Source organism: Vidua macroura, chromosome 12 (genome assembly GCF_024509145.1).
Source record: "Vidua macroura isolate BioBank_ID:100142 chromosome 12, ASM2450914v1, whole genome shotgun sequence".
NCBI classification, from domain to species: Eukaryota; Metazoa; Chordata; class Aves; order Passeriformes; family Viduidae; genus Vidua; species Vidua macroura.
The window spans coordinates 11,508,435-11,535,837 of NC_071582.1; the positions used below are offsets into that span (position 1 = coordinate 11,508,435).

At 39.2% G+C, this 27,403-nt stretch overlaps 2 protein-coding genes across 4 annotated transcripts; one reads left to right on the forward strand and one right to left on the reverse strand.

The window, feature by feature from the left end:
* The first annotated feature begins 256 nt into the window (after window positions 1-256).
* On the forward strand, window positions 257-9,301 carry SLC24A5 (solute carrier family 24 member 5). Of its 2 annotated transcripts, none has more exons than XM_053988179.1 (9): window positions 257-382; window positions 1,133-1,312; window positions 2,610-2,693; window positions 2,783-2,886; window positions 3,191-3,291; window positions 4,034-4,317; window positions 5,282-5,488; window positions 8,238-8,339; window positions 8,888-9,301. In XM_053988179.1, the coding sequence occupies exons 2-9, from the start codon at window positions 1,246-1,248 to the stop codon at window positions 9,208-9,210; spliced, it is 1,272 nt and encodes a 423-aa protein (XP_053844154.1). In that variant the 5' UTR covers window positions 257-382; window positions 1,133-1,245; the 3' UTR covers window positions 9,211-9,301. The 2 variants fall into 2 exon arrangements, with proteins under 2 accessions (XP_053844154.1, XP_053844153.1); XM_053988178.1 differs by lacking the exon at window positions 257-382 and adding an exon at window positions 794-887.
* A 263-nt stretch (window positions 9,302-9,564) lies between these two features.
* On the reverse strand, window positions 9,565-27,003 carry MYEF2 (myelin expression factor 2). 2 transcript variants are annotated; one of them, XM_053988183.1, is made up of 17 exons: window positions 26,732-27,003; window positions 21,950-22,179; window positions 20,688-20,740; window positions 19,409-19,416; window positions 19,204-19,297; window positions 18,151-18,342; window positions 17,357-17,510; window positions 16,901-16,950; window positions 16,751-16,814; window positions 16,500-16,601; window positions 16,245-16,295; window positions 16,102-16,170; window positions 15,704-15,802; window positions 13,427-13,498; window positions 12,003-12,205; window positions 11,838-11,889; window positions 9,565-10,097 (listed from the first exon to the last, which is right to left on the reverse strand). In XM_053988183.1, the coding sequence occupies exons 1-17, from the start codon at window positions 26,929-26,931 to the stop codon at window positions 9,934-9,936; spliced, it is 1,857 nt and encodes a 618-aa protein (XP_053844158.1). In that variant the 5' UTR covers window positions 26,932-27,003; the 3' UTR covers window positions 9,565-9,933. The 2 variants fall into 2 exon arrangements, with proteins under 2 accessions (XP_053844158.1, XP_053844159.1); XM_053988184.1 differs by lacking the exon at window positions 13,427-13,498.
* Between the last annotated feature and the right edge of the window lie 400 nt (window positions 27,004-27,403).

The window sequence follows — 27,403 nt, forward strand, 5'->3', positions numbered from 1 at the left end:
CATGTAACTGGCATGGCCATCTGCCCCGGTGAAGGGCAAGCCCGGTGCTCACACAGCCTGGCACAGAAATCCTGGGAATCAGTGGGAATAAGCAGAAATTGTCACAGCAGAAAAAAAAGGTATTGAGGAGTAAGCTTAAATTCACCTTCTGCGTCCCCAGACATCACAAAGCACCTGGGTATCGCGGTCAGCACCTTGCACCAAGGCTGAACACGCCATGGCCAAAACCTTCGCTCTCCCCCAAACACGAGGCAGGACGGGGCGAGGGCTGGAGCGCGGCTCCCTGTGGGCCCCGCGGACGCGGCTCGGGCTCGGAGGCGCTGCCCGCAGACCCCCGGGCCCCTCGCCGCCGGCGGCGAGCGGTGCAGCGCGGAGAGGGGCGGTGGGACCTCTGCGGGACGGGGCGAGCCCCTGAGGGGGGCGGTGGAATTTGGGGGGCGGTGGGACCTCTGCGGGACGGGGCGAGCCCCTGAGGGGCGGTGGAATTTGGGGGGCGGTGGGACCTCTGCGGGACGGGGCGAGCCCCTGAGGGGCGGTGGAATTTGGGGGCGGTGGGACCTCTGCGGGACGGGGCGAGCCCCTGAGGGGCGGTGGAATTTGGGGGGCGGTGGGACCTCTGCGGGACGGGGCGAGCCCCTGAGGGGGGCGGTGGAATTTGGGGGCGGTGGGACCTCTGCGGGACGGGGCGAGCCCCTGAGGGGCGGGGGGGGGCGCGGCCCCACGTGACGCTCGCGCCCGGGCCGGCGCTCGCGCTGGAGCCGCTCGCGCTGGAGCGGCCCGCGCAGTCCGGGCGATGCGGGCGGGCGCGCGGCGGCGCGCGGCGCTGGTGCTGCTGGCGGCGCTCGCGGCCTGGGGAGCGCGGGCGCAGCGCCCCGGGGACCCCGCGGGTACGGGGGGACCGTGAGGGGACCGTGAGGGGGCCGGGGACACCGGGATCCGCTCGAGCGCTGCACAGCCCGTCCCGCGGGCGCCTCTGCCCCGCCGCAGGTGTGCGGCGCTCTGGTGCCATCGCTGCAGCGGTCCTTGCTGTGCTAAAGAGAGAAATCCACCGGAGCTCGAATCCGCAGACGTCCCGGGGCCCGAGGAATGGGAAGATAGCAGGATGTGTAACACTTTTGCACTCAATTTTCAGAGAACGGGACGCGTTGCATCCTCTCGTCTTCATCGGAGTTTCCTGAAGGATTTTTCACACCGCAGGAAAGGAAGGATGGAGGAATCGTTATCTACTTCATAATTATACTGTACATGTTTTTGGCCGTGTCCATTGTATGCGATGATTACTTCCTACCTTCCCTAGAGATCATCAGTGAATGTAAGTCACATCCTGATCTTTTTCCTGTAAAACTGAGAAGCCTGGCATAAAACTTTCTCTTTTGAAAAGCTTCTAAGTTAGAGTGCTCTGAAAGAAAACTGAACAAGTTTCACTTTCCATGCACAGATGTGTCCATACAATATTTAATTTGATACACAGGATCAATATTTTACTGAAAAAATCTAGTGATTACACTGCACATGTATTCATTTAATATTTGCTTTCTTTCTGCCTGGAGGAAAATCTTAAGATTCCTCAGTATTAACTAAACTGACAATTTAACTTTTGAGTTGCACAGTACTATGTCCAGATAACTACTAGTAAAAAAAAAAAAAATTAAGAGGGATGGTGATGTGTGAAACCAAAACTCTTCCTAGGGTTTGTTTTTCTTTAAAAGTAGCAATGAGCTACTGCTAACATATTAAAGGTATGACACAGGAGGGACAGGAATTCTATGGTTACCACGGTCCTAAGAAATCTAATCAACCTGCAACAATTCCCCTGGCTTCAGCAGACCACTGAAGTAAAGAGATGGTCTTGGCAGGGAGTTCAAATTTTTGCTGCCAAGAATTAACAAAATTCCCTAGGGAAACTCATCTCTGAACTGGAAAACCCCCTCCAAATCAGAACACTTACAGCAAATGTAAGCTTATACACTGCCATAAGAGCTGGTGTTTTATTTATTGATTATAAACAAGCATTTGTCAGACTTTTGCCGTGGTCAGTCATACATCCCTGTACTTGGTGTCCAGGACTCGATCCACAGAGTGAATTACATTCCAGAAAGTCCATTTGCGAGAACAAAAAATCTCATTTCTCTTAAGCAACACACAGGCTCTTATACTGTCCATACAAAATGAAAATTTGATTTTAAGATCACAGCACTGGTCTGAATCTAACTAATGTTTCTGGTATGTGAAGACACAGTAGTACAGATTTCCCTGGAAGATAGACAGACTTGATATGGATCATATAACAATATCACACTACAGTCCATGGAATTTCCCCACAATTATTACCAATAGGAAATACAGTTAAATCCTGCATACAAATGCTGATTTTACAAGAGATTTAAACTAATTTATGTAATGAAGTTAGAAATAAACTAGCCCAACAGATCAGGCTAATTTTCAATATATTACTTTATGAATCTCATATAAATGCATTGACTGTATGAAAATAAACTTTAATCTACTGAATTGTAGTAGTAGCTAACATTATGTACTAGTGAGAGTAAAGGGTATAGGCTACTGAAGTATCAATTTTTTTAAAGCAATTATTTTTGTTCTGTCCTCAGGCCTTGGCCTCTCACAGGATGTAGCTGGAGCAACTTTTATGGCTGCTGGAAGCTCTGCTCCAGAGCTTGTCACTGCTTTTCTAGGTAAGAGATGTGTTTTGACTCCTTATAACTTAGAATTTTTTTACTTGCATGCCAAACTGAAACGTACCAGAGAGTCATTTTCCTTACAGGAGCTTTTGTGACAAAGGGAGATATCGGCGTCAGCACCATCCTTGGATCAGCAATATATAATCTTCTTGGTATTTCTGCAGCTTGTGGGCTGTTTTCCAGTGTGGTATGTATCAGCTTTGATAGTTCTGCTCCTAAGAGCCAAATGGTTATCCAACAAAAGCCAAGAGAGACTTACTATGACAACTGCCAAGTTTATTATTTAGTAGCAAAACCAGCATGTAATCAGTTTTAAGATAAGTTGCTATGAAAGTTTTTAAAAACACTAACTTGTTAAATATCATACTTAAGTCATTCCTAAGAATCTTTAATTTTTACATAATATAGAAACGACATATTGATGCAGCATTTACAGCACTTAGTGAAAGTATTACAGAGAGGTTTAAGAAAAGTACATGACTGATCTGCAGGTTTCGAGGCTATCCTGTTGGCCGCTGTTCAGAGACTGTCTGGCATATACCATCAGTGCAGCAGCGGTCCTTGCGATGATATCTGACAACAGAATTTACTGGTAAGAGCACAAGTAGTGTTGAATTCCTGTTGACTGGAGATTTGTGAGACAGTGTTTTGAAAAACAAATGAAAATCCCCAAGCCCCAAACTTCAAGTAGCCTGACAGAAATATACATCCTGTTTGCTTTAAAAAACTTAAAAAGTCACAATGCTTGTAAAGATTATTACCTAAACATTCAAACTCTGCATATTTATGAAGTTTGACCTGCATAGGTTCGTCTGTACAGACTTCACAATTTCTATCACAACTGTTCTGACACAGCAATTAGCGTTCAGCATTTACTCCTTTTGAGCTTTTCCTTTCATAGCAGCATTGTTCAGAAGAACATTTGTCTGCTAGAAGGAGATAATGAGTTTTAACTCTTCCATCAACACTGAAACTCCTGTTACCTCAACAAGACAGTCAGGTCCAGCATTAAGTCTCTTGAAGTTTATAATTTAAGCATCACGTGAAGACTCAATTTTGCAAATATCAGGAAAATGTTCGATCAGTAAGATGTCCTGAAAAAACATGCAGCTATACAATATACAAAGAAGATTCTGCAGGGAAGGGGAGTTAATCAAACTGCTGAAAGACATAGGGACACTCACAAACGTCCATGACATTAGCCATACAATTGCAAATAGATGCTTTTGTGTGTTCTCCTTTTGCTATTCATGCAAATTTTCTCTCTCTCTTCTTATGCCAACAATTGGGTTCTTTTATACTACGTGTTATATAAAACTTGTTTTTCATTCTAGGTATGAAAGTGCATCCCTATTACTGATATATGGGTGTTATGTTCTAGTACTGTGTTTTGACATTAAAATCAACCAATACCTCATGAAAAAGTTCAGTCCCTGCTGTACGTGTTTTACAAAAGCCATGGAAGAGAATGTGGAGCAGCAGCCACTGGTTGGATGGAGGGATGAGAGTGGACCTCTAATTCGTCAACAGTCAAGAACAGACAGTGGAATTTTTCAAGATGAGCTGGACTACTCTCAGCTTTCAACAAGCTTACACGGGCTCAATGAAATCTCTGAAGGTACAGGTATTACTACAGGTGTCTCTAGCACTCCACATGCCTGTCTACATCAGTTCTGATCAAAAGCAAATTCTCAGATAGTATTAAGATTTTGCTCACGGAAGAACTCCAGCCTAGTATTTAAGTAGATCATTATTCTAACTTGGAATATAACATTGAGCAAAATCAGAGTGATGGTTTTCACATGAAGTTAGTTGCTAGAGGAATGGAAGGATAGTTGCTCATTTGTGTCATAGCAAAACTTTTGTCTTTGCTGTGTGTATTTGAGACTTCTCAGCAACACTGCTTGTAAAATGCACTATCACCTGAAAGCCACACAGATACTGTAGCAATACACACTGTTTCCTTATGACGGTGTCAGGTTCATAGGCCAAAATATGCATAATATCAAAAGTAAAGGGATAGCTGTGATGTGGTCACAGGTCATTTTTCCTATTAGGCAAAAAACAGCAGTTGGTACTTACTTGGTACTTACTTCATTGGTAAATGCTATGAGCAAACCCTTATAAAGAAATTCATTTTTCATCCACCTTAGTTCTCCCTGGTGATGTAATTAAAAACATTTTAATCACAGAATACTAGGTTAGAAAGGGATCTCAAGTACCATCTGGTCCAACCTTTCCTGGCAAAAGCATTGTCTCAGATGGGCCAGCACCAATTCAGGTGAATCTTAGAATTGTCCAACACTGGGGAATCATCACTTCCTGGGGAGATTATTTTCTGGTGATTATTCTCATTGTGAAAAAATGTTTTTCTTGTGTACGAGCAGAATCTCCCCAGAAATAACTTGATTTCAGAATTTTGTCCAGGGAGATGTAGGTACTGGGTAATACTACAGCTGAAATTTGAGGAAGAAGTATTTTTCACCTTTTTTCATATTCTCACAAGTAGAGGACAGTTATATACAGTATGCTATGGATTCAAATGTAATGCTACAATTTAAAAGTTACTTTTTCTTCAACAGATCATCCAAATGTCTTCACCATGCCTGAAGCAGATATGAAGAGAATTTTGTGGGTGTTATCCCTTCCTATCATCACACTACTCTATTTAACTATACCAGATTGCAGAAAACAGTTTTGGAGAAACTGGTTCATGGTGACATTTTTAATTTCAGCAGCATGGATTTCTGCAATAACTTATGTTCTTGTATGGATGGTAACAATAGCAGGTAGGTACCTAAAGTGGTGTTACTATACCAGTCAAGAATCACTGAAAAAGTTGTATGGTTTCCCTGTGAGGTTTCCCTTTAATAGACTGTGCTGTAAAAAAACACAAGAAAAACAACAGAAAATTATGTTTGACTGCTTAGTTTGCCACACTCTTCTATTTAATGATGGAATATTTTAGAGTTTAGCTGCTTCCCACTGCTTACCATTACATGAATGAGAACTCGATGCAGCTACAAAAACCCTGTCTACTTTTAAAAACAGAGTTTCACTAAACTGCTTCATTAAGCAAAACAATTAAGACACACAGCAATAAACTTGTCATGCTGAAGGCTGACAAACATGAAATCCCCTAAGACTGGAATTAGAGGTCAAAGTTTTTGGAAAAAAATCTGTAATTTTAATACCTGTTTTTCATAAACGTTATAGTAAGAGATTTGGCACTAAATTAACTGCCAAAAAGGTCTCAAATATGTTTATTAAACATTCTCAGAGTGTGTATATGTGGACCTGTTACAAATCTGCATCATAAAGTGGGGCAGTACAAGGATTGCTTTAAAGTGAGAGAAGGGATACAAACTTATATGTAAAAACCATCTCCTAAAAGTACTTTGAGGTATTGAAGGTCTCCTCATTTCATTGTTTCTTTCACCAGTCAGCTTGAAAGACATCCAGTTTTTATATTTAAGAACAAGCAGAAAACCAAACTAAAACTCTATAGAAATTTTTCAAAGCTTGCCATTTTCACATTATAGCTCACTAATCCTACTCAAGCATTCTACTAGTTCAGTTATTAATAACTCCTTGTTCAGTGCAGAAGCAGACCTACACATTCAGTAAACCTTTGAGAAATTACTAGTAGATCGCTGGACATTACACCCACCACGTTAGCCCCTTGGTTAAATAATTTTCCACTTGTACCCAAAGAGCAAGGTTTCACTGTCTGGATGCTAGAAGCCTTTGAAACAGGATTCAAGTCAACATTATTGCTGTTCTACAAGACAAAGCATTAATTTATATCAAAGTAGGTATGGTGGAGATTCAGAGAGTGTATTAGTTCACTTTTGAGAGTCATCACAGGTAGTACTGGGGTCTTTGGCCCACTACTTCTAGGTAAATTATATTCTATTTACATGTTAAAACACTACAAGTTAAACACACAATATATTCAAGTCCAGGCTCTCATGAAGGTTTAGAACTCAAAGGTTCTATCATTGCATAATCGGCCTATCAGAATGTCACAAAAGTATCATAGCTGGGCACTAAACTGGGATGGTCAAGAACAAACCTAATTTAGTATATCTTTCTGTTGCTGGCAAAGAAAATTCAACTACTTATAGCAACACATTGCTACTGATACACAAAATTAACAAAAGCCTAGAAAAATAAGACTTTTCTGTCATAATGGTCAGTTGCCAGAAAATAAACCACTACACATTAAATAGAAGATAAATCTATTTAATAAAATGAAAAATTAGCTTCTCCTGAGTTTATATTCTGCCTTATAACCTTCAGAGGGATAGAAACTGTTGGGTACATAAGGCTGGTTCATTCATATGTCACCTTGGTTTGAACCATTATCTTCCAGCCTGGAGGGTTTATAAAAGCTGATTTGTTGGTCCCTCATCCTACAAATCTATTAGAAGTGATGGAAGGATAAAGAGAGTACAAATTATACAGCAGGATCATGTTAGTTCCTCTGAAATCAACACTTTCAAACATAAATGTACTGGGCTGCTCTAGACTAAGCTGGTAAGTAATAGACAAGCATAGTCAATAAGCACTTACCTAGCTTAGTGTACTGCCTCTTATTTAAATAAAACTGCTCTTATTAAATATGTCAAAATATTTCATGTAAGAACTCAGATTTCAACAATAAAAATATTAAGATACTTTTTAGTGAACAAAAATGTTTAAGAAAAATTAATTACTTCGTAGCTTTACTACAGCTATCAAATACTTCAGCATATTGATGCTTCTGAGTGATACAACTGCTAAAACAGTTTTGAAGAATCCTTGTATTTTAAGTTAGAAATTAATATGGTTACAGGACATTTGGGGCTAAGAAAACCAGAGATTAGGGAAAAACAAGCTGCCCTTCTAATAAGAGTTTAAAACTTTTCTTTTAATTTAAACGACTATTTTCCCTTAAGGAACTCACACTTCTAAGGGGTTACTTGTACTTACAAGTCATATAAAAATTCTGCACTTTGATTCTTCCAAATCACTTTCTAATTGGAGTGAAATGGTAAAGGCATGTAGTTGAGACAGTATTCTCATAATATCTTAATGACTATCCTCCCCAGGAAAATTCATGTGCTTTTCCCCCACCCCCTGAGGGGATTAAAAAGAATAAGAGTTATTGCTTCATGAGACTTTTGAACACTAACAAGGAGATGCCCAAAATTGTAATAGACTATAGTATTTTCTAGAAGTTGAGGGGGAAAAAAAGGAGTAGTAATTTGTCAGATATTTAAACTTCTACTTTATCTGTAAGAAAAAATCATAATTGCTACTGTTTTGACCACTGCAGACCAGAAGAACAAGGAAAGGATATTTGTTGTTACTCTTTGTTTTAACTGCTTTGTGGTCCAGTCACCTCACATGTAGTTAAGTTAGCTGATACATTCCATATGAAATTACTGTATGATTACTGATTCTTTCTCCAGCAAATAAAGTGCAAAGCACTTTCAGTGGATGAACCCTAACTAAAACCGCACTTGCATTTCTACCCTTATTTCTCAACTGCAGGTGAAACGCTGGGAATCCCAGAGTCAGTCATGGGTCTCACATTACTTGCAGCAGGAACAAGTGTACCAGATACAGTTGCAAGTGTGCTGGTGGCTCGAAAAGGTAATGATTTCAGTATTTAGGCTCATGCCAATGGATGTGTTTAAAAGGTACTACAAAAAGAAAGGATTCTAGTCAACATTTTGATAAATTCAAGGAGTAACCTCAAGATCTGTGCTCCAGATTCCAGAGCTTAAGTTTACTAAAAATAAATAAATAGCTTACCTGAAAAAGCTGTGGCTCAGACATTTAAAGACTTCTCAGAGTATCTCAGAGAAGTATTCTAGATTGGTTTATTTGTTGTTGATTACGTATTACAGTTTTACTGCAGAACACAACTGTAGGTCTCAGCATTTTAAACATAACTGGACTTTCTAATAGCCTGTCTAGCTTGATTTTAAGTGCAACTGTGCAGATGCTGGTGATTTAGGGAGACTTTTTATGGTTGTGGTATCCATGTTCTGTAGAATCATGACTATAGTTCTTCCAATGCAAAATCTGAAAAGGGTGCTCTGTGAGAAACTGAGGGCTGGCAGTCTGTTCCTCCAAAACAGTTTGGCAATTTCATGCAATACAATTAAGCCAACTTATTTGTATTTCTTCTTTTACAGGAAATGGAGATATGGCTATGTCTAACATTGTAGGATCCAATGTATTTGACATGCTCTGTTTGGGAATACCCTGGTTTATAAAAACTGCCTTCATAAATACACCAGGACCCATAGAAGTGAACAGCAGTGGTCTGACATACACAGCCATTTCTCTTATCTGTTCTGTTGGTTTTATTTTTCTGGCAGTTCACCTGAATGGCTGGAAAATAGATAAAAAATTGGGAACAATTTGTCTTGTCCTGTACTTAGTATTTACTGTATTATCAATTTTATATGAACTTGGCATCATAGGAAACAATCCTACAAGGGTCTGTGGTAACTAGTTTTAATCAGTGATTATGCTGATGAAAAAAATAAAAGCAGGAGAAAAAGATCAGTTTCTTCATTTAGTCAAAATAAAATTTAAAAAACCAACTCCAAACTCCCACTGGGCTCTAAATCTTATATACAGAACTAAGTCATGTCATTAAAGTAATATTAAGTAGAACAAAAACATCACAGCCTAATTGGAGCCCTTTCTTTTAGAGTCAAGAATTACAGTATGACTACAACGCACATATAAAACCAAAATTCTGAAAAAGACATCTACTTCTTACATTACGATGTTGATACACACATTTGGCGGGGAAAAAAAAGATCAGAAAACACTAAATAAATCCCACTATGCAATCTGGAGATTAACAGAGAAAATGGCTTATTTTATTAAAAACAGTATAACCATTCATTTAAACTGAATGACTAGAGACACTTGGCCTAATTTTCCAAAGGCACTGAGCATCCAAAGCATCCCTAGTCTATAGGGACCTGCAGGTGCTCAGCGCCTCTAAAAAAACAACAAAAATCAGGCGAATTGTCTTTAAAAACCAAACATAGTAAGATTCAGTTAACAAGTATCACAGTATATTAAACACTATACTGTTAAAGGCTGGTGGGATTTAAAAGTTCCTTTTTACAGCTTTTGTAAGCATACAATGTTACTAAAAATGACTTACTAAGACAGAGAAGCTAAACAGACATAGGAATGTTCCTGAACACAAAGTTTTAAATTATGCATTGCGATCCAAGCGGACATCAATTTCTCTGCCACTGATTTTTATGCCGTTCATTATCCTACAGGCCTTTTCAGCAGATTCTGGTGAGTCAAATCTGACTGTTCCACAGCCCTTGGATTTTCCATTCTCCATTTTTATTTCTGCAAACATTACATGACCTGAATAAATAAGTTAAACAGCAGTTATTTCAAGTCCTCAGTGTACTAACAACTTAAAGAACTCAGAAGTAATAAGAAAACAGTTTTAAGTATAATTTAGGGGAACATATGGAATTAGCGCTTTCAGACTAATGGCACATTCACTCATTCAGGCAAGGTGACATGGGACAAAAGAACAGGAAAGAATCCAAATCCAGATCTGCTATCTCCAGTCTTTCCTCAAGTATGCCTGTATTTGACCTCAAGTTTTGAAACCAAGTGCCCTACAAGACTCAGGGAAAGGTTTGTGTTTCATACTGACAGAAGTGTGAGTATTGATATGCATTAACCGAACTGTAGCTTAATCCAGTCCACCATGTTCATCACAAAAACATACCAAGCAATAGTCACAACCAAGCCATTTTGGTAAGAAGCTGCAGAGCTAAATTAAAGCCTTTAAAGCAATAAAGTCACCAGGCTGGGAGAGGTGGAAAAGTAGCATGCACTATCCAGTTCCTGCTGAGTTTCCTTGAGGTTGGACACTCAACTCATAAGGAAATATTTTTATAAAGATGTACCTCTGAGAGTGTTCAGTTCCCTGGAGCTAATGAGTTTTTGCTTATGGTATGTTGTAGCACATCCCTCCTGAGCCCCTGAATGTCACTAGGAGGAAAAACTTTTCCCTGAAATATAAAGCCTTTTATTTTTAAATATCATGTAAGACTGTCCTTCCACTGAAAGAAATCAAACACTGGGGAACAGTCTTTGCATTTCCTTATGACACTGACATGAACACAACCTGTTGCTTATAATTCTTAAAAGCAACTGAACATAATTACTACATCTATTAGCTGACAGAGATAATGAAAAAAAAATTTCTGAACTATCTGAAAGTTGCCCAGGAGGTTAAGACTTAAAAAAAAAAAAGAAAGAACCTGTTGTGCTATATCCTCCATCTACAAAGAAAACATCAACACCTTGTAATTTTTCATAATTAAACTGCAAGGTCTTATTTATACCACATCTGTAAACAGCTGTATGATGGCTTTCTTAGGCGTCAGCAGTATGTTTTAAATTATTTATCTTTTCTGTCTATCCAAAATCAGAAGTCATCCTGTAACTAAAGCTCTCCATTCTGAAAATGTGTTTTCAAAACATGTCATGTATTTTGACACCCAAGCTTTATTTTTCACTTATTTCTGTGAAAAGACCAACTTTTCTGAATTAGATAAAACCAATTATTGAATATTTGCAGCAAACCTTTATTTCTTCAGATAAAGGGGAAATATGCAAATATGTTAATCAGCATGATCTATATGTATAAAACCTGTAATGCTACACTGGCAAAATTACTAACTCTGATTTGATGCAGCACCATTTCTAAAGTAATGCATGACCTGGACAGATCCAGGATCCTGCACATTTAACTCATAGGAAACACTACATTATATACTTTTACTGGCCAGGGAATATGTCAGAAAAAGAAAAAATTCAAAGAGTAATTTTATTAAAGGAGTAGGTTAAAGTTTATAGCAAGTGAGCACTCAGAGCAAACACAGCCCATACTGTATCTTGGTCTTGTGTTCTGTCATGCCTAAAAATTATTTATGTAACTCAAGAAAGCTGGTTGAAACAAGAAAAATTAAGCCAGCCAGACTCTTCTTCGGAGTCAAGACAACAGTCTTCCTGTTGTTATCTAATAAACACCACATAACACATGAAGTCCATGGAGATGAACAGGGGTAAGGTTCATATACATACCACATTGACTGAATTTCTCCTTTAGCTTCTGCCAGGTCAAGTCAAAAGGAAGCTAAAATAAAAAAAAAGTATTATTGATAACAAAATATTACAATGAGAATAAGAGCATGCAATCAAATATACACACAAAATAAGCTTGTGGTTTCTATATATTTAATTGCTTACATTTCTCACAAATATCTGGTTGCCTTTAGAGCCTAATCTCTCTCTCATGCCACCTCCCATGGGGCCAGGCACAAATCCTCGATCGATGTCCATGTTCCTGTCCAGGCCTCCACCCATGGCTGGTCCCATTCGATCAAAACCAGAACCCATCCGATCCATTCCCATTCCTCCTGCCATATTGTTCATACCACCCATTCCACCACCTACACAGAGAAAGAAATGGAGGATAAAATAAAATCTCCTTTTAGTAATAAACACACAAGTATTTGGTATAAAATAAAGCTGTTGTGTCAGGAGAAGAATAACTTTATTAAAACTGCTGTAATATAAACCATAACTTTTATACATGCACAGTGATTTACTGAAGAGCATGGCTAGTATTTCAAGACAAAGTATTACACAAGATATAGAGTGTCAGTTCTAAAATAGTAAAACCAAACCTGCATCAAGCTATTAGTCACACCATCAACGTAGCAAAATGTTGAACACAAGAATTCAAAGTCTGTCTTGTTTACTTTAAAAAAATGATACCCATTACCAAAAAGATCAAATAAATAACTGTGTTAATACTTAGATACAGATAATTTGACCAGCTATACTATCGTTTATTTGGCTTCCTGCACTTATATTCAGCTTAACTTAATGCAGCCATACCCACACCTAATTACAAAATCTAGAGAAAGTTTTTTTTTTTTTTGCCAAGAACAGAAGTTACTGCAAGTATTGTAAAGAGCATTAACTTTATTATGTGTCATGGTTTAAACCCCAATAAAAAGTATATACATGGAATAAAATGTATTTATTTATATAAGTAACTAAGAGCAATAGCATTCAAATACTATAATATTTCTGGATTCATAATTAAAAATAAATGTACAGTAAAATGATCAAGATCATTCATGAGGGGCCCTCTCTTTAAGCCTTATATCTTCCAAGATTGGCACTAACAAGATTTTAGTTTCTCATCTGCTCTAGACTGAGGAACTCAGAGTTGCTGCAATACAAACTCAGTACTGGAGCTTTGCACAAAATTAAACTGGGGGATAATCTGAAATTCAAGGCTGATTTTTTATTTCAATGGTGACAAATTACTGAGGTTCAGCTTCACAAAGTTTACTCAAATAACTCTGCCTGTCTTTTTTTCTGAAACACAAGTTTACTTTAATCACTTCTCCCTCCAAACTAGAAGTTGAAACCATTCCAAATCTAAGATTAAGGTAAAGACTGTTTTAGCTAGTTTTCCTCTGAACTTTTACCTCAACAAAACAGCTTTGAAAATTGTTAGACTTGTCACATGCAACAGAGTTCTACTTCCCTTAACAGCAAGAGACTATGCTACAGCAAATTCCTCTGATACAAGTATGTGTACACTGTATTGTTACATTGCCTATGCATTTATGTTCTATTGAAACAAGTTAACCTACTCATTCCAGATCTTACTGGGCCCATGCTAGGTGCTCCCATTCCTCCTGCAAAAACACCAATCATTGCACCACCTAAACAGAGAAAAATAATGAAGTGACATACACTGAAACCACCAGTTAGTGAAAAAAACAAAGCACACGCTAACGAAGTGCACTGTTCTCAATGTTACATGGCAATATTTTTCTATAAGGGCACTTTAACGTGTGCCTTTACTATACAAACTGAATAGGAACGCCTTTAAGTAAAGTCAGTTTCTCCCTTTCTACTACAGGATTTAAGCTGCTCTGGTTTCTTTCTAGCTTCTCTCCCCTCTAACAGCCTGCCAGCAGCACAAACATGGTAAAACTAAATGGGCCGTTTCTCACATCAGGAAAAACAACCTCAAAATTCAAGGCTTCATCTTATATGAACTTGATAGTATAAAAAATCAACAATTCTGCTGCAAATTAAACATCCTCAATTCCACTCTGATACTATAACCCAACCAAAGACGCCTTCCTTGATTTCAAGGTTACTAAAAGCAAATGCCTTCACAGTATTTCTTTTTAAGATACCATTAACCTAAATACTGTAACAGGAGTACATCAGAGCCTTCTCTGATCAAACACAGCATCTATTAAAAGTCCCTACAGTTTCCTTCCATTATTTAAGGTTAAGCTGGCAATCTCTAATCTTGGTTCTCAGGACACTATTCAAATGGGCAGATCTGATAGATTGTAAATTGAAGCTTGCTGGATCTACTGAATGAAAGACACCCACATCAGTTTCTCACAGTTGTTCATGAATTATTAAACCAACATGTTACCAGAAGACTCAGAAGCCTACTGCTTGCAGAAACATTTATAACTAAATGGCCTTGCATTTTCACTCAGGAAACAGATGTTTATGCAAGTAGCCAGAGCGAAAGCATACACTTGATTTCTAAGACATTCATTCCAAGGCATTAAGACTAGCTCAAAGGACAAGCTTATTATGTTCTTACCACTTCTACACAATTATCAGTATTGAAGAGAAGCACACAACAGTTACCCTTTGCTATGACTTGCCTCTACTAATATTTTTTTTTTTTTTAAATCAACTTTTAGACCAGATGAACCTTATGCTCTTAGGAGGTCTTCTCTTTCAAGAAGGTGAATTAAGGGAAGGGAAAAGTACAAGAAATAGGGAAGAGGAGGAACAGCTGTCTCCTATAATGCAATTTGTGTTCAGTTTCAGGCCCCTTACAACAAAAAAGACATAGAGGTGCTGGAATGTGTCCACAAAGGGCAACACTGCTGATCAAGGCTCTGGAGCACAAGCCTTTTGAAGAATGGCTGAGGGAGCTGGGGTGCTCAGCCTGGAGAGGAAGAGACTCAGGGAGGACCTTTCTACTCTCTGTAACTATCTGAAAGGAGGTTGCAGAGACATGGGGTCAGTCTCTTCTACCAAGTAATAAAGCAATAGAACAAGAGGAAACAGCCTCAAGTTAAACCAGGGAGGTTTAGATTGGATACTGGGAAAACATGCTTCACAGGAAGAATTGTCCATCATACAAACAGGCTGACCAATGAAGTGGTGGCATCACCATCCCTGAAGGGATTTAAAAGACGTGTACATGTGGCTCTTGGTAAGCTGGTTTAGTGGTGGACTTGTCAGTGCTGGGTTAAAGGTGATTTTTTCCAGCCTAAAAGATTCTGTGATTCATCCAGGTAACAGCATAGTAACAAAGGACAAGAAGGCTCTATTTTTGAGCTCTTCCACACCTCTGAAGATGGAAGGAGGGAGCCCCACTGCCAACAAGACATCATCTATAAACAAAATAATGCTGGCTCAGTTACAGAAGAGACCAATACCATTCTGAGCTATAGGAGCTCAGAAGGCAGGACAAAAACTGAGGACACCCAAATTCAACACTCCTGTCCAATGCTACCTGATCTGCAGTAGAGACAATATTAGACCATGCATTTGCCAAACAGGCTCATGGAAGCTACAAAGGCTGTACGTGGACACCTTGTCAGGATTATCAGAAGCATATACTTCAACACCCCAAAGATTTAATACCCTACAAAATATACAGTATGAAGGTAAATGCTTTCCTCAAACAGCTTTCCATTCATATTTTACAGAGGGGAAAAAACCCTCTAAACCTGAACCCCTGTAATGAACATTCAGATTACATCCTTACAGTAATGACTGGGGGAGAAGAAATAGAAGATGACCAGATGAAACCTCTTCTCCTCTTCTTCTAGCAAAATTCTTCCAATACTATGTCACAGAAAATTTAACAGTTACCATACCCATTCTTCCAAAAGACTCTCCAAAACCACGGTTCAATGCCATGTCACCACGACCAAATTCTCTTTCCATGTTTGCTCCCATTCCACCACGGAACATTTCTGTAAAGAACAAAGCAAAAACCAGGAATATTCTGTTATTTACAGAATATTTCTCACATTTGATGCTCCTACAACACTTGTTTCACAGCTGCTTGTTTACATAGAAGTGAGTCTAATGCACAAGTCAGAGGCACCTATTACACACTCAACTCTCCTGCCAGTTCCTAGGCCTCCACTCATGCAACTACTTCCTTTGAACTCATGTATATTACCCCTAGATGGAGAGCTTTTAATAAATACATATTTTAATAAATAAATATCAGCAAACTAGTAGGTGTACAGGAACGGTGTTCAACTACCTCCCATTCGGTTGACTCCAAATCCTCCCATGTTAGGCATTCCTTCCATTCCACGAAATCCAGGAAGTCCTGCAAAATAAGGAAAAGTGTTTTCTATATAGTATTAAAGAAATATTTAATGCAAAAAACTTCATTGCACGTACCGCCTCCCATTCTACTCATTCCACCAAATCCTGGGCCGTCTATTCCCATACCTTTAAATCAAAAAGATAAACAACACTTAGTACGCCCTAATGGATTTTTAAAAAGTCAGACAGAGTTAAAATCTCTAAAGCACACTACACAAAGCTTACTTTGTCAAAAGTCTGTCATTTTTGCAAACATAGAAATGACAATTTTAAACTTTAAAAATGTTAAACTATCTCTGTATAACTTAAAAATAAAGAATATGGATTTACCTCCTGGACCCATGCTCCCCATTCCACCACCCATGCTCAGCTGTGTTGCACTGATGGGCTGTCCGCCTGGTCCAAGTCCCATACCAATGCCACCAAGACCACCTCAAAAACAAAAAAAAGTAAGTATGATCAGAAGAGAGACTTTCCTCTGTATCACAGAGACCATAGTAAGCAAAATATTACTAAACTGTGTGAGAACATTGATCACCATATACTAAGTGCAAGGAGTAGAAAACTGAGCAGGCACTCACGAGGTAATTGTGAGCTTTTGCTGTCCACAACACGGAAGTCTTCATGAGGAACTGATTTGTCATCCTGATAAAAAACAAGGATGTTATGCTATGATCCTTTCAGTGTTTTGGCAGAGACATATAAAATAGAAAGAAATGAAAGCAACTTACCATTTTTACATGCATGGGTCTATCAAACAGGAATTGTCCATTGAACATAGCTGAAGAAATTTAAGTCAAGGAGTCTTAAGGCAATTTAACTGTTTCTGAAGAATCAATGTAATAACTTATTATATTTCTGTACAATTACTGTGAGTCTTGTCTTTCTCTACCTTATCTTTAGAAACCCAGTTCAAGGGCCAGAAGATGCAATACAAGCTGTTCAGTACATTAAAGTTAGTTTCACAACTGTCACGCTGCCAGGTATTTTAATTTTGCTCAACATCATGAGGAACTTTTAGAACTTAGTAGTAAATTCAGGCATTACAAATGTAATCCGCACAGTATTACACTCTAGTCCCTATATCGTAGCTACAAGGCAAATAAGCACCATTTGTAAAACTATGCTGTCAGAACCATTAAAGACTAACCAATATATGATTAATTATTTTTCAAAACCAAGGATACATATTGCTTGAACAGCTTCAATTGCTTGTTCAAAGGTAACTGTCCCCATTCCTCGACTCTTGCCATCTTTATCTTCTTTGATGTCTGCACGCTTCACAGTTCCAGCAATGCTGAATACCTCCTTCAGTTTCTTCCAGCCAACTTTGAAGTCAAGCTTAAACACAGAAATACATCCGTGACTTCAGTGCACATCTCTGTTCTGCTGTTACATTTGGAAGAGATTTTCTGCATTGCTCATTGACAAAATGCTTGATAATTTTAAGTAGCTGAGATTTTGTAATATACACACACAGTGTCGAAGTCCAAAAAGTCACCAATTGTACATGTATGTAGAATACGTACACGTATTTTACTTTAATGAATACACTACCATTGGGCTGGTTCTTGAGAAGAGCAGCTGTAATTCTGCAAGACCTCAAATAAATACAGTAGTCTTTTGTGCTAATAAAGAACTTGAACCACTGCATTTGTTGGAACTTTATTGTGTTAGTCTAAAGTAACTAGCAGGATAAATTGAAGTAAACTGATGTATATATTTAATAAAAAAGAAATGCAATTGTAAATAGTGAAAAGATGTATAAAATATTTTTGAATCAACAGATGACTGCAATAATTAGAAGTGCACGTCAGTCTCAAAAGTTCAATGTATCTTTCCATGTCCAAAATCTGAATACAAACCAAACATTTTCAACTGAATATTCTAACTGTGAACTATTTGCAACCTCCTCTTTATATGAAATCTCAACTACACAAAGATCAAACATTAAAGTTATAAAATCCTGTTTTAAGCTTACATTGGCAACAAAAATCGTGGATCCAAGCCTGCCTGCTTGCAAATTACTGATAACCTCAGGAGGAATGTTTGGATTATTGAGAATAGAAGGTGGTAAATTCATCATTCCAGGTGCCGCATCAGGTCCATGTCCTCCTGGAAACTGCCCTCCTCCCCGCTGCAGTGCCCTACGAGCATGTTCCCCCTCAGGATCCTGAAACATGGGCACAAACAAAGCCACTCAACCATCAACAACTGGACTGGTAACAAACAAAATGGTACTACTTGAAATTCTGCATAAACCCATGAAAATTATCAACTAACAAATACGCTTGTCCATGTCAGAGGGATCATGAACCGAATTAGCATGGAGACCTAATTCCCTCACCTCTAGAGGTGGGTCCTTTCAGATGAGGGTTGAGGCATATTGGCAAAGCACTTGTTGAGGAAGCGTGCACTGCCACTTCACATGCTGTACCTAGCCTATGGACAAGTAGAAAAGATTTCAAGCTAAAGGACTGTCAGTCTAGGACTTTCTTCCAAGAACTGAATGAATTTAATTAGGTGGTGGTTTTGTATTATTTACTAATGCCATTATTAAAATTGTAACAGGACAGGAAGAACTGCATCAGATACCATCATATACTACAGTACTACAATAGAAATGTTGACATTATTTCACTTTCCAGACATCATAACTTCTCTATTTCCAGCCCCATTTTTGCACATATGTAGTGGCCTAATAATTAGCTCATTCTGTGTCATATTTTGAAGATAAACAGTGTAAACATAGATTACCTAGGTTGGAAAAAACCTAAGGTAAGAATATGAAGTAAAGTTGTTTTAACAAAAAACAGCATTAGATTATTTTGATTTTAGGACATGCTTTTTGTCAGTTTACTCGGCATAGTATCCAACCTTTTGCAAGCCAACAGGCAGTTCAGCCCATTAAGAAAAGTTCACATAAAATGAAACTGGAAATTGCACATCTAAGATTCTCAAAATCCTGTATGGTCATCTCAGTAGCTTTAGTATCTTCATTATTTCAAATTGAAAACAGCAGCAATAAACATACCTCTTTAATATTCAGGGGTCTTCCACTAAGATCATATTTGTTCATAGTGTCTAATGCCTTCTTAACAAATTCTTCATCTTTGAATTCAACCACACTTAGAAAGAGATCAAAATATTTAGAGTATTAAAATAAAGTTTAACATGCCAAAACTAATAGAATGTTTGGATAGCAGTGTGCTTCTACACACATAAAAAAAGAAACTTACCCACAACCCTATATCCAGGAGATTTGTCATCATATGTAAAGAGAAAACAAGCAAGAAAAAAAAGAAGTCAGTCAGCACATATGACAGAGCAATGAAGATTCCAGTTAAAGATCCCAGCTCACTGTTAAGTAACTATACAAGTTATTTTCAGATTCAAAATCCATAATATATGCTCTTTAGTGGTAGCCAATCTGAATTTCTCCTACTTTCTCAGCATACATACCGTTCAAATGCAAGAGAATACATTGAGTATGCTCTTTGAGTCAAACCAGAATTGGAAAAATGCCACACAGATCCATATAAGGACAACTGGGAAGAGGAGGTGGGAGGAAAGGGTGGAAAGAAAATAACCCCAAAACATAACCAAAAACCAATCAAGACACTCATCATTAAAAGTTGTCCACTAACTACAAAATTAAAATCTACCTACATCAAGTACACCACTAACTACAATGAAAAAGCAGTCTGCATACCTCTTCAGTACTACAACATAATTGAGAAATTACCTTATAAGAAAATACCCTTATTGACTGCACCAGCATCCTTCTAATCAAGCAAAGAGATGAGGATTTCTTAAAGCATAGCAAAGCTGACAGTATGTTTTAGTTTTAGCAAGTATTAAAGAAAGTAATTTACAACAATTGATACAACCTCAGTTAAGACTCAAACCTGCATTTCTCACGTTCTCACTGCAGGCTTGGAGCTGCTATTGGCCAAACTTTTGACTATTATTAACATGACAGAGGAGCTTTAACAATCTTCACTATTAGTGCCTCATTGCAGGCACTCTGTTGGCTACCAACCATCTCCATCCATTTAGTTTTAAAAAAGTAAATACATTAAGCCAGTGTTTAAAAGTACCAATCCTGTAAAGCTGTGAAATCAGGCACTTCACCCGGTATATTCTTAGCTAACATTTTATACTTATTGGCCCCAAGAAGAGCATACTACACTAAAAAAATTTAAATAAAATGATTGGTTTATTGAACATCCTTAATATGAAACAGATTTGTACCAAAACAAAGGTGTTGGCTAAAAAGAAGAATTAAGTAAAAGCCATTTGTTAATTTTTACAGAAATACTTTGTCCCTTACAACCAACTAGTGTGAGTTGCATGAAGGTGTCAGACTACTTCTAATACAGAATCCTCAAGACTACCTTAATGAAAATCAGTGTAAAAATGAAACTTACTTTCCAATAACTGGTACAGGTATTATACAAAAATAAAACTGCTGAGGAACTTTTAAACCTCTAGCAGATTGTTGCCCACGGCACTTACCCTTGATTTTCCTTCAGCATCCTTAAACAGCTCCACGTATGTAACCTCACCAACTACATAAGACATACAAAGGGAAAATACCAAGAGACAATGCATTTAAACACCAGTATCTTTCTTTACTGTGCCCCTGTGCACAAGTCTACAGAGAATCACCTATTATTCACCAACAATCAAAACCAGACCAACCATACCTCCTGTCAATGGCTATATAATTTAGCTAGTTTTCAGAAATATGCAGCAGCCACATTCTCAAAAGCTAAAAACAAACAACTATATTTAACCTAATTCATACTACAGATCACATTTTGGCCAGTATGATATAGTTGGTGAACAAATTCAGATATACACAGTCCCTTAACCTAACAAATGAAACGTCAACGTTCACTGAAAAGTGTTACATTTATCATCCTACTCACAACACCTGTTTTAAGGTGACTTTCTACCTGAATATCTTCAATCAAAAGTTTGCCTTCAATAATAACCAAATTTACACATCAAATATTTCACAGCAAGCGACTCACTTTCTAAAGTAGGAAGTTTAAGTAAATAAACCAATCAAATAGTCACGTCACCTTACAACAGATAAGCCAGCAGTTACAGAAGGGGGGTCTGGCATTTTTCACAGCCTAAAAGCCAAGTGTGCTTTGCATTACTTTTGAAGAATCAATTTTTCAAGGAAAACACAGAACTAACTTTTTACAAAATCCATATATTATCATTATTTTACCCCAAATGTAAAATAAAATTTTTGGGGTAGTCAGGTTTCTCTATCAGAACTGCAACAATAGGAACAAGCTTTTAATACAAAGCTCCAGACAAACAGTCATGGCAGTAATGACAATCAGACAAAGTTAATGCCACAGCCAGATTCCACCAAAGAAATACAAAACAACTTTTGAAAGACATCCCTTATTATTCAGGTTAACACACTTCATGTGTTGCTTAAATACAAAAGCCCTTAGAGAAAAATAAATCTACAAGAACTACAACTAGACAAAACACAATCTCTTTAAGAACTCATGAGGTCATGCATATACTCTCTACTATCACACCAGAATGGCAGAAGATTGTGAGCACTTCATTTACCCAGCCTACCCTGCAATGCAATTGTCTCGGATGAAAGAAGGGGAAGGGAGATAGATGTACCAAGTACAGGCCAGAACAAAAAAAGTCAAATCAAATCTGTGTGGCTCAAAGGACACATCAGTTGCATTTAAGCCCTACTGGTTTCTGTGTGAAGTGTATTACAAGGAGTGAGTTACCTTTCTCTCTCATCAGGTCTTTAATAGCTTGCCATTTCATGTCATATGGGATGTTACTAATAAAAACTCTGTTGCGATTAACAGCCTTCTTGTCTCCAGAGCCTGCATTCTTCTCCTTTGCATAGGGATGGAATTTATTCTTGTTTCCAAGAGAAGGGATTGCCTTTGCTTTTGCAACAAACTTTTCTTTCACAGGTGCTTTCCCTTCTTTTGCTGTCTCATCATTATCCCTACATTAAAAAACAAAAATCCAAACAAAAACACTGTTAGTCTTGTGTTGGATCATTAGACTACCCACTTCCTACCTATATAACTGAATATTTCCTATGCTCCTATATGTTCCTATTGGAACTCCCAGGATGTCAAATGCTGCTTTTCAAATTAGAGAAAATAAATTCATGCTATCAGAGTAATTCCAAAATACACTGCTTTATCAAGAACAAAAAAAATGTTCCAATACTACGTAAAGAAAGTACATCTTACTAATTCACTTACATTCTGTTTCACAGAAGCACAGCATCCTAAAATGGTTTGGGTGGCAAGGTACCTTAAAGATCATTTAATTCCAAGCCCCCTGCCATGGGCAGGGACACCTTTTACTAGATCACCTTACTCAGGGCTCCATCCAACTTTTAACACTTCCAGGGATGGGGCATCCACAACTCTGGGCAACATGTGCCAGCACATCCTCTCTGTCCAGACTCAGAAAGATGGAACTATGCAACTACTACAAAGACCAAAACAGAAAGAGTAAAAAATGACCTCTAGTACCCATGCCTTGGTGCTTTGGTAATTTTCACACCTCACTTGAACAAGTTACAGTATATTGAGTAGAAACAGTCTAAGCTTGAGAGTTGAAACAGCTCAGGATGCTTAATTAAATGGAATAACAATATATCAAAATCAATTCCAATAGGTTTTATATCAAATTATGTTTTATCTACCCCATAAATTATCTTTATTCACCATTTGTGCCAGACTACTGTTAGACAGAAATTAAAATTCAACTAAGAACAAGAAATATTTTTTCAGTTTCACTGCTTAACACTACTAGAATTTGAAAACTTGCTAAATGCATAGGAAACAGCTGTATTAAGCCATGCCATGAATCTAAGACCAATTAAGTAACTAGGTATTATCCACTTAAAACAACAAAGCAGACACCTGGCCCTCAGTCTTTCAAAACTTCACCAATAGCACTGAAATCCTCCTTTTAAAATATTTTCATTTTTAGATGAAAATGCAAGAAAATTGGCTGCTTTTCTTTTACAGCAGTCCAAATCTCAACTTCAGTAAGACCATACATTTTCAACAGAATTAGAAGTATCTGTAACTCTTCAGCACTCCTGATATTTTTATTATCACAAGGTCATTTAGCATGCTAACAGAGGCTCAAAGAGCCTTAATTGTTACTTTTAAAAAGGAGAACTGCTGAACTGAAAGAATCCACTGAATGAAGCCACACAAATGTGATCCACTAAACAGATGCTACTTAGCATCTTTAACTACACATCACTATCTATTTAAAGAGAAACTTTAAAAGTACTTCTACAGAAACACGTATTTTAAAAAGCCAGAATTAGCATCTTGAGTTAGAACAATTAGAAGGTGATGTCCTACAGCACTGACAGAAGTGAATGATCGTGAACACTCCTTCTTAAATTACATCACTATCTTTATTGTATTTCCCACATTTCAGAAGGTTTAGTTTTTATCTCACTGAGACACTTTGGAAGGTTTCAAGCATTTCAGTTTTACAACCACAACATATGGCAAAACTAGTGATTTTGATTAACTGACAAATTTTCAGCTCTCTGCACAGTTAACAAACAGTGAGTAAGTGGCAGTCCTGCACTCAAAAGCACATGCAAGGAGCTTTTCATGATGCTAAATGTATTATCTACTCAAGCCAGGGCACTTTTCAGGGAGGAGTACATTCAAATACATCTATATTTCTCCCCTGACTTTTTCCCCAATTTTGAAATACTCACATGGTATTAACTTCACAGCCCTTGTGTTTATATATGGATTAAGAGTGGATTAGCAACTGGGAAATGCATGGATACTCCCCTGGGGCAAGTATTTGTAAAATTTAAAACATCTCAAGTCAACAATACGTTATCTGGTTCAAGCTTTCTCCAACGTCCCTCTGCATCATCCCTCCTCCACACCATCCTGTCCGTGTGACAACATAATTCTTGTGTGGCTGTGTAGTGAAGTGAAATGAAGGGAACAATGCAGGAACTGGAGGGATTCAAGGGAGGAGGCAAAGAGCACAGTACCAAGTCTTCAGTCAGATCAGTTCCTTCCAATCCAACCCCACCTGCAAATGCAAAACTCCTGCCCAACAAGACTCCTAGTAAAAATCTGAGTTCTTCCTTAAGTTTTAGGATTAGAGCAATGGATTCTCTTCAGCCTTTTAAGCTCTTTCCTGCTTAAAGGATTATGAAACAGCCCCTTGGTGCTCAGTGTAGTGCACAGGATGAGCCAGGTCTCCAAATATGGAATCCAGAGGCTCTGCAAGACCTGGCTGTACTAATCAGTAGAGAGCACAGAAAATATAAACCTGGCATAAACTCCTAAATCTGGGAAACAAAGCGACACTGCACTTGGTCTGGGAATCACAGTCAGGCTGCTGAAAATAGAGGATTAATTAAAGAAACAATCCTTCCTGCAAAACTCATCTGCCAAAACCAACACAGGCCAGTGACCAGGCCAGAGGCAGAAATCCTTTTACAATTCTTACCCTCCTCCTTGAATATTAACAATAATTTCAATCATAAATACATTCAACACAATATCACATTACTCACCGACAGACCACAGAAAAGACTCAGAAATTATAAACTGACATTTTCATGGGGGAAAAACAATAATAATTTCTCATCTTTACCTTTTGTATGAGCTACATATTTCATACATTAAATTAATATTTGCCTGTGAAATCACAGACCATCACCGTTCCTAGGACTGGAAAAAAGATGTCTACAATTAGTTCTTAAAAAAAAAAAAAGTGCATATTCTCATTGATTTGAAAGACCAATTATATCTTTTGGGAAAAAAAAAAGCTTTTGAACATTCCATAAAGTTCTGAAGACAAAAGACAAGCTTTCCATATGCAAGACTAGAAGCCTATAAATAAAAAGCACAAGATACATCGACATAAAACTTGAATTTTTAAAAGAAACTTCTATTCCTCCTCACAAGTGTCCATAACAAGATAAGCAGACAGAAATGGAAGAAGTTCACAACATGTGATTTCAAACCACATGGATCACTTTAGCTTTGTTGTGCTGAACAGTTCCACTGCCCATGACAAAAAACTTAGGGAAGTGTGCAAACTGTGTCAGGATTCCTCTCCAGTTTAATGAATGCTAAGCAAACCAGGTTACTAAAATCCTTTTTTTAAGTAATACATTTCACCCACAGACTGACAGCTTAATCCTTCTGTACACCCGTTTGGGGGAAGATTAGAAACTATATGTGAAAGAATAAGATTTGAATCTCTGCTACCGAGAACCCTCCATTACTTTCAAACTTCAAGTTGTGACTTCTACCAGGCAGAATGACTGGGATTTTTCATTTGCTTGTGATGTTTTGGAGGGAAAAGAAGATACTGTTGACAGGAGGGAAACAGAGAAAATACTTCATTTCAACAGTAGAAACCTCAAAAGGCAATAAAATTTATACGCTTAAAAAGGGCAAAAAGGGTGACAATCATCCTGTGAAAATTCAATTCCAATCTTTGCAGTTTGGAAGCTGAGGACCAGATTAGAAAAAAAAAAAAAAAAAAAAAACAAATCCAAAAATTCCATGTTACAGTAAAGTGGAATTTATAGCTTGTAAACTGAACTAAATTTCACAGGGAGTCAAGTAAAGGCATGAAGTACATATTTATTCCTCCAGCTTTATATTGAAGATGATCCCACATGCATTTTTTTAAATACAACAGTATCAGAGCAGGGCTGCTTAGAACATGTCAAAACTTCACAGATGCCAGCAGCTTTGATGTACTGTAAAAGTAAGTCTACTGTAAATGTACTTTCCCTCCAAGATCTGAATGAGATTGGAAGAGATATTGAAATTCCAACCATCTGAGGCCAAAATCTAGTTCAGGAGAAGAGTGACAACCCTCCAAGCCTGACATCAAGAACGACCACGCACACAAAGTTATTAATGGTATTGTTCCAGAGAGCTGGTATTTCCAGCTCCTTTAGACTAAGTTCCTTTCAGACCTACTATACAAGGCACAATTTTACATACTCCGTGCATGAAAATGTTACCGTTTCCAAGAAAGCTTCATGTATGCATGTGCGGGGGTTGTTTTTAGAAAGTAAATTACTATAGGGCTGTCATACCATTCTCACGTAAACAAAGACTAGTTCAACGGCTTTACAAATAAAATCGTTTTGGCAAGAAGTGGAAACGTAAACGGCACCAGAAGCGATGCGGAACACTCCTGGACGGGTATCCCGTGGGAACCGGTCCGCCAGGTACCAGAGCCCGGGGCTCGGAGCCCAGCCCTGCCCTGCGGGGCGGCCTCGCACCGCCCAGCCCTCAGCGGCCGCTGACCAGAGCCGCCACCTGCCCCGTGCCCAGGCCGCGGCCTCCCCGAGCTCCCGGGGCGGGAGGGCCCCCCCGGCCCCGGCCCCGGCCCCGGCCCCAGCCGTGCCCCGACTCTGCGGAGGAGGAGCCATGGGGACGGGGGGGTCCGACCACCTCCTCCTGCCGCCCGCCCGGCCGCGCTGCCCCCGCCGCCCTCCCGGCCCTGCCCTCACACACATTTTGACGCCATTTGCGCTGCCCGCGCCGCCACCGGGTGCCGCGGCCGCCGCCGCCTCCTCATCCTGCGGCGGCTGTTGCGGCGTCTGTTGTTGCGGTGCCGGCTGCTGCTGTTGCTGCGGCGGTGGCTGTGGCGCCTGGCCGGCCGTCTCCTCGGCTCGGCGCGGCGCGGCCGCCTCCGCCTTGTCGCTCTCCGCCATCTCGCGCCGGGCCGCGGCCCAGCGACCGCCGGTTTGAAACGGGCCCCGACCGCCTCGGCCTCGCCGCGCCGCGCCGCACCAAGTCTCGCGAGAGCGCCGCGCGCGGCCGGGGGAGGGCACGCGCGCCGAGGCTTTGTGCGTTGCCGTGGCGACGCGCGGTCGGGCTGCGCCTCACGCCAGCCGCCCTCACTGAGTCACTGAATCACTCAGTCGCAGAAACAATTCGGTGGGGAAAGACCTCTGAGATCTTCAAGTCCGCCCTTTAATATAGCACTGCTAAGTACACCACTAAGCCAAGTACCCAAGTGGCACATCTTAACGTCTTTTAAATCCCTCCTGCAATGGTGACTCCACCACTTCCCCGTGCAGCCTGTGCCATTGATGGACAACCCGTTCCGTGAAGAAATTTTTCCTAATATCCAACCTAAACTTCCTCTGATGCAAGTTCAGGCCATTTCCTATCACCCTATCA

Bases quoted from the DNA above. Each gene is read 5' to 3' on its own strand.
- SLC24A5 (XM_053988178.1), top strand. From the start codon at position 794: ATGCGGGCGGGCGCGCGGCGGCGCGCGGCGCTGGTGCTGCTGGCGGCG. The intron at 888-1,132 runs GTACGGGGGGAC...CTCAATTTTCAG, and splicing joins GCGCCCCGGGGACCCCGCGG to AGAACGGGACGCGTTGCATC. The intron at 5,489-8,237 runs GTAGGTACCTAA...TCTCAACTGCAG, and splicing joins ATGGATGGTAACAATAGCAG to GTGAAACGCTGGGAATCCCA.
- MYEF2 (XM_053988183.1), bottom strand. From the start codon at position 26,931: ATGGCGGAGAGCGACAAGGCGGAGGCGGCCGCGCCGCGCCGAGCCGAG. The intron at 16,171-16,244 runs GTACGTGCAATG...CTTATTTTGCAG, and splicing joins AATGAGTAGAATGGGAGGCG to GACTTCCTGGATTTCGTGGA. The intron at 15,803-16,101 runs GTAGTTGAACAC...TGTTCTTTACAG, and splicing joins TGGAGTCAACCGAATGGGAG to AAATGTTCCGTGGTGGAATG.